Source organism: Ochotona curzoniae, unplaced genomic scaffold (genome assembly GCF_017591425.1).
Source record: "Ochotona curzoniae isolate NIBS_2020 unplaced genomic scaffold, NIBS_Ocur_1.0 contig_78, whole genome shotgun sequence".
NCBI classification, from domain to species: Eukaryota; Metazoa; Chordata; class Mammalia; order Lagomorpha; family Ochotonidae; genus Ochotona; species Ochotona curzoniae.
In genome coordinates this window covers 3,923,358-3,943,272 of record NW_024466559.1, presented here as the reverse complement: position 1 = coordinate 3,943,272, position 19,915 = coordinate 3,923,358, and the positions used below count along the sequence as shown (strand labels likewise).

At 52.1% G+C, this 19,915-nt stretch overlaps 1 protein-coding gene across 2 annotated transcripts in view; it reads right to left on the bottom strand.

Moving 5' to 3' along the window:
• Window positions 1-19,915, bottom strand: part of CCNY (cyclin Y) — a 104,792-nt gene that overhangs the window by 27,693 nt on the left and 57,184 nt on the right. The window contains exons 2-3 of one of the 2 annotated variants that reach the window (XM_040992611.1): window positions 9,844-9,918; window positions 762-796 (exon numbers count right to left, since the gene is read on the bottom strand). In XM_040992611.1, coding sequence (XP_040848545.1) covers window positions 762-796; window positions 9,844-9,918 — 110 coding nt within the window. The remainder of the gene's footprint in view (window positions 1-761; window positions 797-9,843; window positions 9,919-19,915) is intronic. The other variant, XM_040992610.1, reaches the window with a different exon arrangement.

Here is a 19,915-nt window from a genome sequence, read left to right as displayed (position 1 = left end):
CTTGCAAACACTTAAATGCGGAACATCGAACAAATCCAAAAACCTCTGGGAAGTTGAGGTGCATCACCCTGGCTTCCAGCACACACTTAGCTGGATGATTCCCAACTCCATGCCTCCTGCAGGGGAGTCTTCTAAAGAGAGGAGAGGGAGGGCTGGATGGAGTATGTCTGGGAGGCAGACACACTGGCAGGGCTTGCTGTGGAGCTGAGGTGCCAGCAGGATGCCTCTGTTGCTCAACGCAATAGAAGGATGAGGTATCTTCATGGACACCCTGCCCTTGGCCACCAACTGTAACACAACCCATTCTGGAGACTGCAGGTGAGTTTTGGAAAACCCTCTGAAATCTAATGAGTTGGCAAGTTCATCCTCTTTCTTTGAGCACTGACAGTATGCAGACTCTCCCAGACCTAACACATGACAGCCGAGCACAGGAGAGTATGTGTGTGTGTGTGTGTGTACAGGCACAGAGCTTTGGAAAAATTCATTTCTATTCCAAGAAGGAGCAATGTGGACATGTGGCTAGGTGTGGAGCAGGAAAGGCCATCTGCGCCTGCGTGGCTTCCACAGAGACGGCCCTGCGGCTGCCACCTTCCTCCCGCGACCAGCAGCAGACCGGGCAAAGCATCTGCATGGTGCGTCAACAATGAGCGACAGCTGTCCGAGTGACGGTCCCCACGGAGCCTAAACACACTGGGTCATTCTTCACCCTGGGACACCCGGCTCCCTCAAGCTCTCAACCAGAGGGACACAGCTTCACTTACGTGGTTAATGAAGAGACTCTTGCGCTTTTCTCTCACTGTGGAGACAAAAGATGTGACAGAAATGTTACACTCCTGCACTCCGGTCGCACCACCCCGCCCTCACAGGGTGCTGAGGACTGGAGCCTCTGGGTGGTGGTCCCTGCCCTCCCACCGGCCAGCTCAAGTCCAGGCTGCTCCTTCACTGGACATGGGAGCATGGGAGCTGCACAGGTGCCAGGGGGAGTGTGGCGAGCAGAGGAAAAGGTCCCTTGAGCCTTCATCATGCAGCCTAGTGGTCGGGCACTTGGAGCAATGACAATGGGCGACACAGTCCCAATGGTTCTATGCAGTATGAGCCAGTAGGTCTTATAAGACTTGTTAATGCCATGCTTGTGATGACTAGCTGGCGGACAGTACTGTCTCTCTCTGACTCATCCAGGCCCTGGGAGCGACACATAAATGACCACACCAGCACAAAGATACCACAAGCAGACAGGCCAGGGTTGGTGGGGGTGTGGAGTGCTGCCAAGCAAGGGCTGGTGTCTTCTGTCCCCCAGGGCCCTCAGGGACACTGACCAACCAGCCCCACTCCCTCCAAGTGGAAGGCTTCTCTCCTCTGCGTGCCCCCGGGCCTGTCCCTGGGGCTCGGGACCGCGGTGTTTGTTGGGATTGACAGGAACTCACAGCCCCTGAGAGAACAAAGGCTGACAGGGCAAGCAGAGGGACTCACAGCAGCTTCGTGTTGTCATCACACACATTCCCCACCCCAAAGGACTGGCTTTTGTGGGTGTGTGCTGATCCAGCCACGGAGGTGACGGCAGTGGGTGGGAAGAAGGAATGACCTGCAAACGAGACAACCTCGAGGCCCTCAGACCCTCCGCTTCAGGTCACCCCAGAAACGGTCTCCCATCATCCACCTTCGGTTCTCTCTCAGATTCGCAAGGGAAGACTTCTCAACAACAGAAGCACCCCCTCCTCTAGCCACCGTCCCCCCTCTGATCTCAAGCACACAAGAGCAAAACTGAAGCCCAGGGACGTCTGGGCGTGTGGGGGACAGACAGACATCTCTGTGGGTGTGGTCACTGGACAAAGAGCAGCACCCCTCGAGCGTGAGGATGCGGCAGCAGTGAAGTGCTGTGCGCCACGCACACTGCGCACACCGCTGGGCCACTTCCAGCCCAGGGGGGTCTTGCCAGGAGCACAGCGTGTCAGCCTCCTGCATGAGTGCACACACACCTGCTCGCCTTAGCTCAGTACCAAGATGCTCAGTGTGCAGACCGAGACCGGGTGAGAGGAGGCTTCCGTGGTGGGTCCCCACTGAGGGCAGGAGTGGATGTAGAGCCCAGACCTGACAGGGGTCCCTGCACACCTGGTGGACGACACCCTGCCCTTCAGGAGCAGCCCAATGGCAGCACCGTGCAACACAGAGCCCTACCCCAGGGTCAGCCCCACACCCTGCACCTGGGCTCCTGTGGGCTCCCACCACAGACAGCAGGTACCCTTGCCTCAAGAACTCTCCCTCACACAGCAGGGAGGGCCCTGAACCTCCAGGGCTAACTCCACATCTCACCAGGCTTATGACAAAGATGAGGCTCTCAGATCTCACCTCCAAGGGTCAATCCTGCGAAGGAACCAAGCAAGCTTGTTTCTTTTGGTTTGGTTTGGTTTGGTTTCCCCCACTCCCCCATAACCCTGGCTGGTTCCAATCTGAATGGAAAGGGAAAAAAATCTGAGGCTATTATGATTGCCTAATTGGCTGACCTTCCACCTGCAAGTGCCAGCATCCCATATGGGCGCCATGTCCCAGCTGCTCCATTTCTCCAGCTCCCTGCTTGTGGCCTGGGAAAGCACTGGAGGACAGCCCAAAGCCTTGGGACCCTGTGCCACTGCAGCCATTTGGGGAGTGAACCAGAAAATCAAAACGCATGCTGTGTGTGTGTGTGTGTATGTGTGTGTGTGTGTGTGTGTGTCAGTGTCTCTTTCTCTCTGTATATCTGCCTTTCCAACAAAAATAAATAAATCTAAAGAGGGGGGAGGATCTCAGGATCTATATTTGTTACAGAATCTTGCAGGCATTCGATACCTTCACATTTTAAACATGTACACAGTCCTCCCAGAGAATCAGGGAGTGTGAGGGGAACCCTGGATACTCCCTGCCTGGCATGGTCCCATGCCAGGTTCCCTGCATCACCCTGCATGGCTGACGGGCATGGTTCCAGAGGGAGCTCTCCCCGGGCATCCTGGAAGGCCCCTCTGAGGGCCGAGCTGAGCCCTGCCCTGTGGCCACGCTGCCGAAGTGCAGGAACTCCCCAGCCCTCACAGGGCTGGGAGCCCGAAGGGCAGACAGACCCGCTGGCGATGCTGGTCTTGCCCCGCGGGCCTTGGCCACACTCCCCACCAGGCAGGATGCGATGCGGCAGCTTTGCCTGCCAGCCTGGGAATTTGAGACTTCAGGAGAGTTCCTGGCCACTCCAAACTAAAGAAAACAGCTTAGGCAGGAATGACAAGAACTGAGTTACCAAGGCTATGCAGCCTCCATGGAAATCCAAGGCCGTGAACCAGCTGTGAAGCCACCAGGTCACTCCTAACCGTCAGCTGAACCAGATCGCCCTAAAACCTCAAATATCTGGTCACTCATGACCCATCACTCAAAACGTCCCGGTTGCGCAGGGTTCGCACGTAGCAGGGTGTGCTAATGGTTGCACTGTGTTTTGATTGGGAAATGGGTAAACTGGTGCCGGTGTTGAAAAGAATCTCATCTTTCTGGGCAGAAGGGAAGTAGGTTTTCCTTGGATTCAGACTCAGGCGAGTCTTCTGCGAGGGTCTGGAACTGGCTTCAGTGAGGGTCCCCCAGGTCTTCAGCAAAAAAACCACAGTAGCGGCTTCCTAAGAAGATCTACCTGATCAACACAGGTACAAAGTTGGGGGCAGCAGAAGACATCTCCAGAGAAAAAGGGGGGTGGGGAGCAGGGGGGCAGTGTTCCCCACCCCCACGCACCATAAGGACAGCAGTCCCCAGAGAAGACCCTGGGGCTTACACAGGGTGTGCTACACGGGACGGCACAAGGAAGCTTCCACGTCCCAGGCAGAACCAGACAATTTCACCTGGAGATTGAAGCTGACAGCTGAGACTGGCAGAGCCTACAGGGAACACGAAAAGACAGACGGCTTCAACAGACACGGTCTCATCCTCCCCGTCTTTATCCCCTGCGGGTGTCATGACTGAGCTGGGAACGACGCAAGTCCAACGTCCGTTTTTTCCTTACCAGCGTCAATCATTCCATGAATCTACAAGACTGTAAACAGCCTCACTGGGGGGTAGAGGGCAGAGTTGCTCTGGCACTTCGTGGGGCTCAAGAGGGCAGGAACCCCACCCTTCTCCACCCTGAACACAAGGCTTCCTGGTGAGGTCACTTTATATTGCTTCTAGATGTTTCCGGATGCTAATCTACAACCAAGCAATTCTCCAGGCCCACACTGGTGCACTGGTCAAAGTGACACTTTAGCGAATGGTTTAAATGCCAACGTGCTCTGCGCACACTGTTTTAACAGGAGGCAAGCGTGTGTACTGGTGGGTGCTGCTTCAGCCCTGACCTTCTCTCTGGCTTGCTGGCGAGGTGTGCGGAAGGGGCTCATGGGAGGGGCGCCAGGTCCAGCAGGATGCAGACGGCACCGTCCACTCCTGTGGTGGGAGCTGAGACAAGAAGCCAGGTCTTGAAGCAGCCCAGTCCTCTGAGGGCTTGAGTCCACAACAAGGACTGCACTGTGAGAGCAAGTTCGCGCGGCTCAGGGACCTGGGGGCATCACACCCAGCCTTCCAGGGTCTCCCCAAGAGACGCTGTCCCACTCACAAGACCCCTTGGGATCCGGAAAGGCGCAGGGACCAAAGGGGTCTGACTGCAGACGGCTGTGACATCTGCCACAAGTAGACTAAGTCAGCCTGCCTTCCCTGGAAGGATGGGGTTGCGGGGGTGTGCCAGGTGCTGCTGGGAAATGAGAAGCACCTAAGGTGGTCTGGGAACCTGCGGAGCTGTGAGCAAGATAGGGAGAGTCAGCCTGGCTGACTGAAGGAGACCTGGAGGTGCGACCTTAAGAACTAGAGTGGAAAGGGATGGCAGGCCAGAGAGAGCCAGCCACAGGACAGGCTCTGGGGGAGTCAGGAGCTTGGCAGAACCACCACCCCTAACTTCTGTCCCCTGTCTGCACTCCCTGAGCAAATGCCTGGCTACTGGAGCTGCATATGGCACGGGCGAGGGGACAGCTGAGTTTCAACGATTTCAGCTGATCACAGCCTGGGGTGGAGCGGAGCTCCCAAGAGGCGCAGACCCTGTGTGAGTCCTAAGAGGGGCCTGGCCAAGAAGCTCTGTGCAAACCCCCCACCTCCTGGAAGAAACAAGTTCAAATTGCTGGGGCCTCCTGCCACTGGACAATGGTTGCATCCCAGCAGAGACCCTGAAGCTGCCAGAGCCACAGAGAGCCCGTTAGCAGCCATGGCGTGCCCGCCTGCCTTTCTCCGTTCCCCTAAGCTTCTCCTGTCCAGGAGCGGCTGTGCTGGCTGTGGAAACTGCAGCAAGAGGAAGACATGACCTCTGTTTTCCAGCAACACACCCACGAGTGCACGGACAGCCAGGCCTATTGCAGTCACGTTCATGACACAGAAGACACACCCCTTATGGAAGAGAGAGGAGACAAAGGCTGCCGATCAAACTTTCCAGGTCGCTGCCTGGTCCTGTGCAGAGAAGTCAGAGTGAGTGAGTGAGTGAGTGAGTGTGTGTGTATGTGTGTGTGAGTGTGCAGCAGACGGGGGTGGCTCTGTCACAAGGAAGGAGCTACACAAAGCTAGGGCCTGACTGACAGCGTGGGGAGGAAGGTGAGGAGGGCTGGAGGAGGAAGAGGAGAGGAGAATGGGTGGAAGGTGAGCTGCTAAACACGGGACTCCGGGGTGACTGGCTGGGGACGCAAACAGAAACTGAACTAAGTGATAGCGCGGCAGGAGCCACCAGGTTGGACAAGGCGCTCTGAGGCTGTGCAGCTGCTCCGCTACAGCACGGGCACCTGGAAAGTACCTCTGAGGGCCAGGATGTGGGTGCGCTCATCCTGCACCCCCTTGGATCCCGAGGAACATGTCTACAGGGAGTGCTGGGCTCAAGACACTCCTGGCTATGGCTTCACAGCCGACCCCAGCCGCCTGCTGCACGCACGGCAGACCTCCTCCAACTGCTTCTTCCGAGGACAGGAGGGATCGAGGGTGCCCTGGGAGGCTGCACGAGAAGCCGGGCTGTAAGAGCGCTGGCTCCTCGGTGGTGGGGGCAGGGGACAGCCAGCAATGTGGGGCAGCACAGCACATTAACCTACCACCTGCAACGCCAGCATCCCACACTGGAATCCCAGTTCAAGTCCCAGCTGTTCTACTCAGGTGCAGGGAAGACTTCTCACTCCTTCTCTCTGTCACTCTGACTTTCAAATAAATAAAAGAAACAAATATATTTTTAAAGGAGTCCTGGTTCTTGGAGATGCTTCAACATTTAATTGCCTGGGCAAGACTGTGGTGTAGGATGTGGGGACCCCTGCCCCATGACAGGCAGGCAGCTTGGGGAGAGAGGCACGCCAGAACCAGGCACGGAAAGCTGGAGAAAGAGCCAGAGAAATATAGGGGAGGTGAGGAATAGAACGGCCCAGCACAGCTGCGAGGGAATAAAGACCCTTGGCTGGGCGCAGCCAGCCCTGAATGCCAGCTAAAAGGGTGACACTGGCTGAGAACAAAGCCACGATCCCAAACAGGATGGCACAAACATTTTTCAACTTCAACACCTCTAACAGGATGTGCTGAGAAAACCGGGGCTCATATTTTCATTTCTGGAAAAAAAAAAAGTTTTTAACTTGGGCATCAGCCACTCAGGGGACAAGCAGTTTATTTTCCTTTAATCACTTCAAGGGACCCCGATTCCCTGTCCCATACACACAGGGTTTTATTTCATCCAGCTTCTTCTCTAGGTCTAGAAATATCCTAGAACGCACAATCAGTAAGAAGAAACAGGTACGTGGCTTGTCTGCATTCTTTTACTAAAGAATCATCCAACTCTCCTGTCATTGCAAACAATTAAACAGGCAGCAGAAAACCGACAGTCCGAAGAGCCAGGGTGAGCCAACACACTCACCTCCCTCCTTCACCTGGCTTCTCAGTCCACCCCTCCGGAGAGAGCCGGTCCCTTCCTCCTCGAAGGGCTCTGTATACAGAGCAAGTCTGGGACGCGTCCCCTCTGCATCCAGAAGCGACAGGGAGAGCAGCCACCCTGGCTGCTGTGGATGGAGCACCTCTGACTCAGCCGTCTGGAGCCCCCGGCTTAGCAGCAGGAACTTGTCCTTCTTAGAACCGGCTGAGCTGCCATGTCCTCCACGCCAGGTGCGCAACTAGGTGCCTGGTACTGCCAGGATCCTATGTCCTCTGCCCCATCTTCCCCTAAGGGGCTGGTGGTGAAAGGGACAAGGGTGCCAGACCTCGCCAGAGGCCCTCTGTAAACCAGGCCTGAGAGTCAAGGACACATCTGAGGAGGAAGTGACGGGAGAACTGAGCCTACAAGATGCAAAAGGTCAGCTGCACCACAGTCGGAAGCGGAAACCCTGACAGAGGACACGTTTCAGAGTAAGGCAGGCAGGGCTGAGGCAGGAAAGTCTTGCACTACGTGTTTGGGTTGGAAAAGAACAGTCATCAAGTTCAAGAAGTCACGCTCCATGCACCTCAGATGATGACCTGCAAGCACGCAGCGTTGGAGGTACAGGTACAAACACCTAACACCTGTTCTGCAAAAAGAAAACTATGTTTTTAATGCCCTTTATTCTTAACACTGGTAGCTTTCCATGCCATAAACAGTCCAAACAGTCCCAACACCACATTCCCTGGACCTGGAGCTGGAGACGTGCTGCCAGCAGCTCTGGCAAGCACCGGCCAGCCAGCTCCACAGCCACTGGCCATGTATGACAACTACAGAGGGTTCGAGTCGGGGGGCCTGAGGACCTAGGCAGGGCAGGGGGTGCAGGAAGCTCAAGGGCCTTGGTAGATACCCAGCGGGACCCACAGCTTCGTTCCGAAGAGGTCCAGTAGGTGGAAAAGATGGGGGAGGGGGCATTCATGAAACCCAATGAGACAGAGCATGCAGACAGAGCTTCCAGAAACACTAACATTAAAAGGCTAAGATTCATTACAGTGTCAGCGCTGGGGGGGGGAAACTCAAAGAAGGAGAGACCTTCTTGGGACCCCAAGTCTATTCACAGACTAGTCTCCCAGCAACCTGAGAATTCACTCAATCACATCACCACATTTCTCTATTTCAGAGTTCATTTCTTGCAAGTATTTACAAAGCCAATTAGGCCCACTGCAAGACTGGAAGCTAAAGGAGATGGGGTTTGGGAAAGCATGGGAGGGTAGGTGACAGCAGGTGTCACACGGACATGGAGCTGGACAGGAAGCCTACGGGGCTCGTGGGGGAGTGAGGGACAGTGGTGGTTAAAGGAGGGGGCCTGGTAGGAAAGGACGCAAGGAGCAGACACAGGGGACAGAGGAACACCGAGGGGCTGTTCTTTCTTTTCTGGTTTTCACCTTGTGAGGCAAGCCAAACCCCAGGATCAAGGCCAGGTTCAAGCTCAGACCTTGGGGACTATGGTCATGGGGGGCGAGGGGAACGGGAAGAGGCAGCTTCTGGAGCCGTCCTGTTTGAAGGTGCCAGCCCACTGAGAAGCTCTATACTGAGTTCATGAGCGTCTTTCTAGAACGTTCTCTAGGAATGTCATTCCTGTAACCCTAGTTCACAGGAAGCGGGGAGCAAGCCCGCAGGCCAGCCGGCCAGCCCAGTGGCTGATTTTCACAGCAACGTATCACAGAGCTGGCTGTGAAACAGCGCTTTCACCAGCCCCTCCCCTCACCCACATGTCCTGCCCTCGCTGGACGTTTTTCTCTGCACTTCTCCTAAGGTCCAACGGCTTCCTGCTTCTCCAGGAAACAACTCCTAAGCTGACTTACTCCTCCTGGAAGCACTGTGTCTCCCCCATAATAAGCGGCCTGCTTCATTAAAGATCAACAGCGTTCTATCCTGCCAAAAACTGCCCCATAATCCTTCCCGTGGAGTTTACCGACTGGGACCTAGGAACTTCCTGTCTTAGAAAATCTGCTTACTTTCCAATCAATTCAGCACTGTCTCTAAGTTAGAGCTCAGCACTTCCTCAGAGACAGAACCACGCAGGACTCCAGGATCTGAGAAGAACCTGGCCATGATGTCCCCTACCACCCCCACCCCATGTTCCTGCTCACGGCTCAGAGCAGACCACCAACACCCCAAATCCGGAAGAGTACACTGGTCACAGAGGTTGGCAGAAAGAAACCAAGGGTGTCTAGTAGATGGGCTGGGCTTTGTGCTCAGCTAGTCCTAGAGATAAAATAATGGTGCCTTTTAAAATAAGGATACTTTGCTTATGAACACTTCTGATCTTTGAGGAATGTCCAAACGGATCAGATGCTTTTTTTAAAAAAAAATTTATTTTTATTGGAAAGTCAGATAATCAAAGAAAAGGAGAGATACAGAGAAAGATCTTTCATTCATTGATTCACCCCACCAAGTGGCCACAACTGCGGGAGCTGAGCCAATCCAAAGCCAGGAAGACAGGAGCTCTTCCAGGTCTCCCACTTGGGTGCAGGGTCCCAAGGCTTTGGGTCGTCCTCAACTGCTTTTCCCAGGGCATAAGCAGGGAGCTGGATGGGAAGCAGGTCAGCCAGGATATGAACCAGCACCCATATGGGATCCCTGCACTTGCAAGGCGAAGACCTTAGCCACTAGGCTACCATGCCCAGCCCCAAGGATCAGATTCTTTGAGGACGCTCTCTGGCCTCAGAACGTCAGCCCCTGCTACAGAACACACACAGAAAGCATCCAGCTGAGGGACCCAATGAAGGCCGCTGCTTCAAGTAAGAAAAACCCCACGGAACCACTCACCATCATCAGTACACTTAGGGGAGGGGGTGCCACTAGAGGGGATTCTATCGCATTCATTATCAAGTCCCTCCTCCTTAATTTTTTCTTTTTAAAGAAACATAAACAAACCTGGTACATACCATCAGTCTGAGATTTACTGAGGAATATCGTGCTGGCCCGGGGATGGTCTGAAGGATTGAATTCCATGTTCAAATCTTGAAAGAAAGAGAGAGAGAGAGAGTGTGAACAACCATCCAACAGGAAGAGCCACTGTCCATTTGCACCATTTTTAGCCATTTGCATCATTTTAGCTCACACATCAGTTGTTGGGTTAAAAGATTTCTTTTGGTGTCGGAAACTTCTAGCTTGATGTTGGAGAAAGTCATACCTAAAAAGCCAGATACTTGGCCGGAGACCTAAGCAGCCTAGAACTCCATGTCCAGTTGAAAAAGTCCACTCTACACAGGAGAACCTCCAAGTAACCAGACGGCGAGGGGAAGCCGCGTGCGGTGACGGACGCACCTCAACTCTGCAAGAAGCGAGCGGGCTTTCTTGTTCGAGAGGAGTATTCCAAATCAGCCTCCTCACACTCGGCTTCTCTGAAGTGGTCATTTTCTGAGAAGGCGAAACTGATCCTTAAGCAAAGCTTGTAAACTGGCCATGGGTGGCCTCATCAAGTCAGTAAGCAATAACCGAGGCCTTTTAAACACACACGCGTGCCAGCACCTCTTCAGAAGTCAGGTCATTTGGCAACACACCCCTCAGATGGACCCAGCCCCCAAGTCCTCAGTCCCCAGCCCCTCATTGCCTCCAAACGCTACCCCCTCCGGCCCCTGTCACCTCTGTGGGCCCTGGTGTAACTCCTGTCCAGGACAATTTTTATGAGACAGGTGCCTTGGTGTGGCATACGTCACTTAGCATTCTATCGAGAGAGTTTCTAGTAGCATTCTATAGGAGAGTTTCATAAATTTAATTTTAAAAGAGCAAGGGTCTATTAGAAGAGAATGGCTAAGCCAAACAGAATGGAGTTTGGGGAACAGGGGGAAGCAAGAAAGAGGATCAGCATTACTGGGGACATCAGAATGGTCTGCAAATCAGCTCACAGCACCAGAACCCAATTTTATTCAGAATTATTCCCACTGGCTCACAGAGACATCTTACCCAACGGCAACAGCGACAGACAGTGCCAGTCCTTGGCTCGAACAGCCGATCACAGCAGAGCAACGGGAGAGGAGGGCGGGGACAGCCACTGGCCTGCTGGGGGTAGCATCTGATCCGGCGAGGAGGGCCGCCCTCCCTGGCCGGCGGCTTAGAGAATGACCGTCCCCAGTTTCACCGAGTACTCCATCCAGAGCCCATCCACCCCCCTCCAGCTTCCATAGCATCTGAGGAGTCAGCCAGCGGGTAAAAGCTTTCTGACCATCTCTCCTGCTTTCTCCAAACAACTCAATAGCCAACTGTTCAAGCAAGTATTTTTAAAAGGAGAAGGAGAACGCTAACACTTGTGTCCTGAGGCAGGCAGCTTTTGGGAACCAGCTCTAGTACCCACCAACCACACCCTGAGGCTCTCTGTCACGCCATGTTGAGCCTGTCATTTCTATGCACACACTTCACGGTAAAACTCAAATTCAGTCATCAAAATCCCTTACCTGACCCATGTCAGCAGCTTATGGCTGAGGGGTTCCAACTTCAGTTCCTCCAGCTACAACCAAACCCGCTACTGACTTGGATTTAAGCCAGTGCCTTGGGTGAGCGGAAGCCTAGGAAATAATTTCTCTTCTTGGACACAAACTAACTTCTCCTGAGTATACAGTGATTGTTCGAGGTGACAAAGTAACTTACACTTGATACAGAGTGAGGGGTCACCTACTGGGGGGGGGAGGGGAGGGAATGTGCCTAGACAAAAACATAAGGGCACCAAGAACAGACTTACCCCTGCGGGCAGCACTGAGTAACAGAGGCAAATGAGGTGGCTATCACAGGGATCCCTCTAACATAGCAGACAGCGGTACGCCCACTTTCAAACACAGAGCCACCGAGAAGACACAAGGCACGCGGCACACGCTTGCTGCAAATGACAGACAGGTGCAACGGCAGAAAGAGGGCAGCCAGAGACTCCAGGACGGAATGATAAAAAGCGATCCTAGGTATTCCCAGAAAGACTGTCCCCAAGACACTGGGAGATGGCCTTCAAAAGATGCCTGGCATCACTGCCCAGCAATTGGCTGAGCTTCTTTGCCTGGCCTCACCTCAGGACATGGCAGAGCTCCTGGGGGCAGCCTCTGGTGCCCACAGCAGGCCAGGGGGAGGGGGCCCTGAGTGTGGAATTTCAGATGGAACCTGTCGCTTTCTCCATGTCTCCTGTATCCCAGCGGGCAGTTTGGCAGCTCACAACATGGGGGATGAGAGAGTTACAGAGCTTTTCTGCTTGTCTCTGCCCACTCTCTTCTCCCTCTGCCCTTCCTCCAGCAGGACTACTTTCTATTGTTCTCCAGGCTGATTCTGATTCCTCACTCAGTGGAGGGGCAGAGACAGAGCTCCCACACGCTTGATTCATGCCCTCAAAATGACCCAAAAGGCCAAATCCTGGAGCTACACTGAAAGCCAGGCACACACAATAGGTCTCTCCCGAACCCTTGTGCCTTCATCACTTCCTCCCAGGGTCTGTGTTGTCAGGAAGCTGGAGTCCTTGAACCCAGGCACTCCATCGTGAAATGTGGGCAGCTTAACTGGCATCTTTTTTTTTTTTTAACATTTTCTTATTTTTATTTGAAAGATTTACAGAGAAAAGAAGAGATCTTCTAGCTGCTGATTCACTCCTCAAAAGACTGCAATAGCCAGAGCTGAGCTGATCCAAAGCCAGGAGCTTCTTCCGCATCTCGCACACAGGGGCAGGGTCCCAAGGACTTGAGCCTTCCTCTAGTGCTTTCTCAGGTCACAAGCAGGGAGCTGGATCAGAAGTGGAGCAGCCAGGACACAGTTCAGTGCCATATGGGATGCTGACACACAAGGTGGAGGACTATCCTATTGAGCCACACTGCCAGTCCCTGGATTGGCATCTTGATAAATATTTGTTGCATGAAGAGTAAGATATGGAATATAGCCAATTCAATTTTCCCTTCTATAACTACTGTTCACACTTCAGAGTGTTTTACAAACTCTGAATGAGCTGGAATAAATACACTCTGAAAAGAGGTTGCCAACAAGGAAAAAGCTGTGGATCTTCCCACGCTGGCTATGGAAAAGGAAGGTAGCGTGTCCAAGGAACAGTTCACAGGTATGACACTGCCCCTGAGGTCACAGGTATGACTATGATGCTGTTCCCGAGGTCACAGGTATGATACAGCACCTGAAATCACAGGTACAAAATGGCTCCCGAGGTCACAGCTATGACACGGCACCTGAAGTCACTTGTATGACACAGCACCTAAGGTCACAGGTATAACTATGATGCTGCTCCTGAGCTCACAGGTATGATACGGCCCCAGAAGTCACAGGTATGAAACGGCTCCCAAGGTCACAGGTATGACACGGCACCTGAGGTGTCAACATTGCTGAGGGGTGCTGATTAGGGTTCTTGGGAAATTGACATTCCTAAAAACACAGGACGCTTCCTCTGCAGCACTCAAATGCAAATGCATAGAAGTTGCCCCTTCAGAAAAATACAAATACAACATACGCCATCATATGGAGAAGGTACTGTTTCCAAGGTTCTGCTAAAACATACAAATACAGCATGTCTCAGGGGTCATCTCCAACTCTAAGACAATTTTTTAAAGATTCAAAATCCTTTTTCTGTATTTATTTCTGTATTTATGACACTTTAGAGGCCTAATATAAGAGTTATGGGAGTCCCAGAAGGTGCAGAAAGAGAAACTGGTTTTACAAATATATTTAATGAAATCATAAGAGAAAATTTCCCTAATCTAGAGAAACAATTGGGAAACAAGATCCAGGATAGGCACAGAATTCCCAACAGGCTTGATCAAAAGTGATCTTCACCAAGACACATGATCATCAAGCTCTCTTCAATCAAACATTAGGAAAAGATCCTTAAATGTGCACGTGAAAAAAAAACTACTGACATATAAAGGAATGCCAAGTAAGCTCACAGGAGATCTCTCGCAGGAAACTACAATCAAGAAGAGAATGGAGTGACATATTCCAGATTCAAAAAGAAAACAATTGTCAGCCTAGGATAACATATTCAGCAAAGCTTTTTTTTTTTTTTTTTTGTCTTTGAAAATGAAATAAAATTCTTCCACCATAAAGAAAAGTTAAGAGTATGCCTCTTCCAAACCTGCCCTACAAATGATACTTCAAGATGTTCTCTTGACAGAGAAGAGGAATAGCACCCACCAAAACCAAAGGCAAATGTGAAGAGCATCCCAATAAAATGACAACAGAAGACTAAATAAATGAACAACCCTTTGCTAAAATGGCAGGACCAAATTACCACCTATTTGTATTAACCCTGATTGTGACGGGCTTAAACTCATCAATCAAAGGTCCTAAAAAACAAAATCCATCTATCTGTTGCCTACAGGAGGCACATTTCACTAACAAAAATTAGTGGAAACTATTTCTCATGGATTTTGATGTTTTGTTATTGTTAGCTTCATCTCTTCAAGAACACTTTCTTCTGATTAAATTCTCCAATGACTCATAAATCATACAGTAGGTTCAAGAAGGTTCTTATTTTCCTTTACATTTCTTCAGCGACACATTAGTTCTTCAACAGCATGTTATTTAACTTCATGGTGTTGTTAATTTCTTTTTTCTTCTTGTTGTTGATTCTGTTTGTGACTTTTCATTTAAGGGGATGTGTAGTAGCTGTGTAATGGAGACTCTTGTGTCTAGTAGCATGTTACTTTATTTCATGCCATGGCAAATTTCTATTTTTCTTTCTATTGTTGATTTTGTATTGTGGCTTTTCATTGAAGGGGATGTACAGCAACTGTGAAATGGAGACCAACATATTCAGATGTGAGGATACAATGCAATATGCATCTCTACTTCCAGACTAAAGACGGACTCCTGATGAAACTGTTTACTATATCTTGACGATAGGAATGCCGGACTCTCTGCCATTGTCCATGCCCACAATAATGGACATATGACTGTGTATGAACAACTATACTTTAGTAATGATATAGAGGAACTCAGTGTGTGTGTGGGGGGGGAATTGGGGATGGGAATAAGGGAAATCGCAGGGGCCTATGGAACTGTATCATAAAATGATAATAATAATAAATAAATAAAAGATTGAAAAAAAGGAGGCCAGGCCCCTGCAACTGAGGCCTGCCCACTCAGGTTAGATCCCAGGCTGCAGAATGCACAGGGGGCATGCAGTGAATGCAGGGCAAAAGCCAGCAGGGCCAACCTGGAGGAAATCGTGGTCAGACCAAACGTGCTCGCTGAGGTCCTGCCCAGGCCTGTCAGAACCGGCCCACACCTGAATGGGCCAGCATGCAGCCAAGGGAGCAGAAACATCAGAACCCCATCTCATCCCCCCGACTCTGAAGACGGGATGCTCCTTCTGTGAGCACCACTGCCGACAGAGCCATGGTCACACGCGCAGTGAGAGAACCAGCTCTTGGTGTTTTACCTGCATTCAGGTCTCATACAGAACTTACAAATCGGGGGGGGGGGGGGGAAAGTTAGTTAAATCTGGAATGTGCTTCTTGCCTTCCGAATGCCCTCAGCCTGGGGAGAGCAGAGAAGGGTAGGCTGCGGGTCACTCCTGAGGTGGGAAACTGCAGTGGATAACTCGGGATCAATGTGGGAGGAAGCCATGGGACGGGACTGTGGACTGCAGAGCAGGTGGGACCCAGGCAACCAGATGGATGAAGTCCGCATTTACAAAGGCGACTCTGGGAGATCCAAATAAACGTGCCTCTTTGCCATCCCTGGCAGTGAGCAGAAAGGCACCGGCATCGCAACAACTCACAGAAACAGAACTGTCCCCACATCCCTTGCAACACAGGATGAATAACGGGGTCGTCCCAACCTGCCACATCCCCTGTAACACGTGCTCAGCAAGCGGGCTGTCCCAACCCTCCATGTCCCCTGTAACACAGGACCAGCAATGGGGCTGTCCCAATTCTCCACGTCCTCTGTAATACGGATCAGTAACAGGGCCGCCCCTGGGGCAGCTGAGTGCCGAGGCCACCCCGTGTGGCTCCCGTTGCCCTCTGGTTGGAGACACAGAGAGAACACGTGGACAGGATTGCCCTGGCTGCAAATTTGGTGAGTACAGTCCAGGGCACCCTGCACACAGCAGAGGTACCCCATGGCTGCATGCTCCTGCCATAGTCAGGGATACCAGGAAGAGCAGAGCCAAACCAAGGGCCAGAAACACTGCCACAGGCACCTGAAGCTGCTGCTTGAGTCCCTGTGACACACAAGGAGGACGCAGCGGCCACACTGGCCTCACATGGGTTTCCCTGGGTCCCCTGCAGGGTCACTCAGCTCACTCAGCTGATTAGCTGGGAAACAGCATTCCAGAAGCATGACTAGTCACAGACAGGGCTAACGTCCTGGCTTCTCACACCCCAGGGAGAACATGAACGGACGGGCAGGGGGTGACCCCCCCAGCTGACCACAGGAAGGGACACTTGTCCCTGGAGGCTCTTACTATGGGTCCCCTACATTAGCAATGCCCTGTGCAGTGCTTACTGGACAGCTGCGTCCGGCAGAAGGGCATGCTCCTCACCCTCCACCCCAATGCGTCTCCTGGAGGAGAAGATAAGAATTCCATGAGAAAAGAAGGCAGGCAACCCCGGGAACATGGTCTCGCCAGGTCTCTGCCTCAACATGGCCCGTAGGCAGCAAAGGCAAGCAGGCTTGGGAAAGTCGCTCTTCAATGCCCTGGAGAAATGACTTCAGCGGCCACTGAAATGGAAGGAAGGGGCCAGGATGAAAATGAAAACAAATGTGGGAGCTCGCCCCTGGATCTCTGCCTGCTTGGCCTAGGTGGGAAGCCACAGACACACAGCACACTGTGTCCTTGGGGGAGCCCACCGACAATGCTTTCGGCTAACAGAGACCTCAGCCTGTCCTGACCACACACATGAGAGCAGTGGGCTGCACCCCAGCCTTTCTTCTCCGTCCTTGGTCCAGCTGTACTGGGACTTCCTTGATAAGCAACTCTGAGAAGTCAGGTGTGGCCCACATTACCTGCCATTCTACCTGGTATATGTGACCCAAGACTACCTGCCAGTCGTGTGTTACACATGACCTAGGACATGATTGGAGGGTTTAGAGAGATAGACATGCCTTCTAGCCAATCGCAGTACTGTTGTTGGGTGAGAGGACAATCAGGAGTGCCCCGCTCCCGCTTTCCCCTTTCTTAGTCTACGTAAGCTTGTGTTTGCTCAACAATAAACGGAACCATCAGACTGTCTCCGGTGGTTCATGCCAAGGAACACAGGCACTGGCTCATCCCCTTGGTTATGGGGGGAGGGGGCACTGCTGGTCAGGAAACCCCCAAGACGTAAACCCTGAAATTAACAAAACAAGCTACCCTTTATTTATTTCTGAAGAGCAATACGTCACTCTAAGACTAGTAGACCTACGCTTAATCTAAGAGAACACGCTCAGGCTTCCTGATTTGATAAGCACTGGGAAGTCTCTATTTTAATTCTCATTTCTGCAGCCCTTAGGGATTTAAAAATGCATGCACAGGAGGCTGGCATTATGGCACAGTCTAAATAACCTCCACCAGACACAGTGACATCCCATCAACAGGATACCGGCTACCCCACCCGTTCACCTGCCATCAGCATGTCTTAACTCACAAAGGAACAAGAGGAAAGTTGTTTAAATGACAAAGCAGTCATCTGATTTTGGCATACATTACTCTATATATGCATGTATGTATATATATATATTTTATATATATATATAATACATTATGTACAATATGTAATATATATAAAACCCTAACGTGTTCGCTCTGAAAGCAGCTTGTCACTGAGTGCCTGGCAGAAACGATGCTCACCAGAGGCCAAGACAAAAGAGGTACCAAGAAAAACTTGCTTGGAAAAGTACTCAGGCTCCCTTTGTTCAGCACCTAACTCTGGATATCAAAAAGTGAAATCTTGTGTCACAGATTTTCAGGTCATGTTAAGAGGAAGTGGAAAGTTACCCACTCGTTCTGCTCTGAAGCACCTGGTGACATCTGCACCATCCCAGGTGCACACACAGCAAGCTGAGTCCACCGACCAGCACAGTGGGACCCAGGCAGCCGTGCAACCCGAGGCTGCCCATCACCTCCTTCCTGCCCCCTCCTGCCCCTTTCTGCATCAGAGGAGACAACCCCACACCTTACATAAATGCACTTGCTAAATATGGCTGTTCTTTCAATTCTCACAGTGGTCCCTTTCCTACCAGGAAACGCCTCTTCATCTTGCATGCTCTCTCATGCATTTGGGTTAAATGTGGAATAAACAAACTTGCAGAAAAAAAAGGAGGGCAGATGCCACCACACTCTGCGATCCAACTAGCCCACCTCTCTGTAGCTTACTGAGTAACCTGTGTCAGTTTTCCAAATGCTGTTTCCATTCAGTTTCTGTAATAACTGCATGAGAAAGTAGGAAGACACTGCTTCCTAAACGCAGGACTTAACCCAGTTGATTGAGGTAAGGACAGCCTGCTTACGCTGGCGTGCCAGGCACCATCTCTCATGGGCAGAGGAAGGAACAAGGAATGTCCCTGGATTGCAGAGGGCTGGAGGGCCTAAGAGACCCTGAGGAGCAGGGCAGAGGCAGCCAGCGCTGTCAGCGCTTGGGGCCCCTTGTCCTGGGAGACCCCGCGAAGCAGCCAGGCTGCTCCAGGAACACAGCTCATACCACCGCTTCTATGAACTCCCACCAGAATATCCACTGTACGTGGCAAACACACATTGTCCGGCAAGGGAACAGGTTCCACATGTCAGTCACCTCTGGAAGAATTAAGCTGTTGTCGAAGACAATGAAATCTCACTCAGCTACAGGTAGGGAGGGCATTCACAATCTCCCAGCCACGGGTAACCACGCCTGGCTGAGCATCGCGCTGTGGGGCCACACGGCAGTGCTGCCCGAGGAAGAGGGAAATCTCCCGTGTTCCCTGCCAGTCTCTGTTAACAAGCCACCAAGGGTCAGAGACCAGCCTGCTGAAGCAGGATCCGTATGTCAGGCATCCTCGATAGCCCTGGAGAGCCCAGTCCCACAATCCCTGTGCTTCAACCGCCTGTGAAACACGAAGAAGGAGGAAGAGGGGTGTTTTGGTGGTTTTTGGGTGGAATTTCCCAGTGCCCTTCTCTTAAGTGTCTCTCTTAAATGGCTCAAGGAAGGAGACACTCAGGCATGCACTAACAGGGGACTACCAATGAGGTTATTTCTATCCTGTTTTTTTCTGAGAGTCTGAAACTGTTTCCAAACACAAGATGAAGAGCACATACCCAGTGGACTTCTTATGCTCAAAGCACATACCTGACCTGAACTACTTTCCACACACATGTGCCACCCTGGCAGCCTCCTTTCCTTGCTCAGGCTGCGGGGGACTTCTCCCCTCAACCACCACCTGCTTCCTCCCTGCTCCCAACCAGCCTGTAGCCTAGCTAATGCTGCCAGCTTCCACTGGCACTCTTCTCCCAGCCAGGTGCCTGAAGCTCTCCTGGGCTGCTGGTTCGGCTGTGTCCACACCCTCACTTTCTTGACGACTTGCCTCCTGGCTTGGTCTCCCCGTCTCATATTCTTCCTGACTCTGGATTTCGCTTTGCACCTGCAGGCCTTAAGCTGCCACTCCCATCAACTCCAGGGGTGCTCCAGGGATGCTGCTGAGTACCCTGAGCCCAGGGAGAAGAGGGTTGATCCTCGGGGACACCTGTTTTGGAGGTGGGGGGGCAGTGGGAGACCCTGCATGGAGCTTGAAGTACCCCTTGCCCCACCGGGAACCCACTTTCCTATAATTTGTGAAATGCATCTCTTGGAACTCCAGTGACGGATTTTCCCACACTTGCCCAGACTTCTGTTTGCCCAGCAACACCCATCCTTGCACTGCTCGGAGCTCGAGGACACCTGGGTGTGCCGGGCTGCAGGCAGGGACCCATGCACAGCATGACCTGTTTCCTTCCATCACATTCCCAGCTGCCTCATCATCACTCCCACACTCCCCTTGGCCTCTGACCCTGGGAAGTTTGCCTGGCCGGCACTTGGGAGCTCCCACATC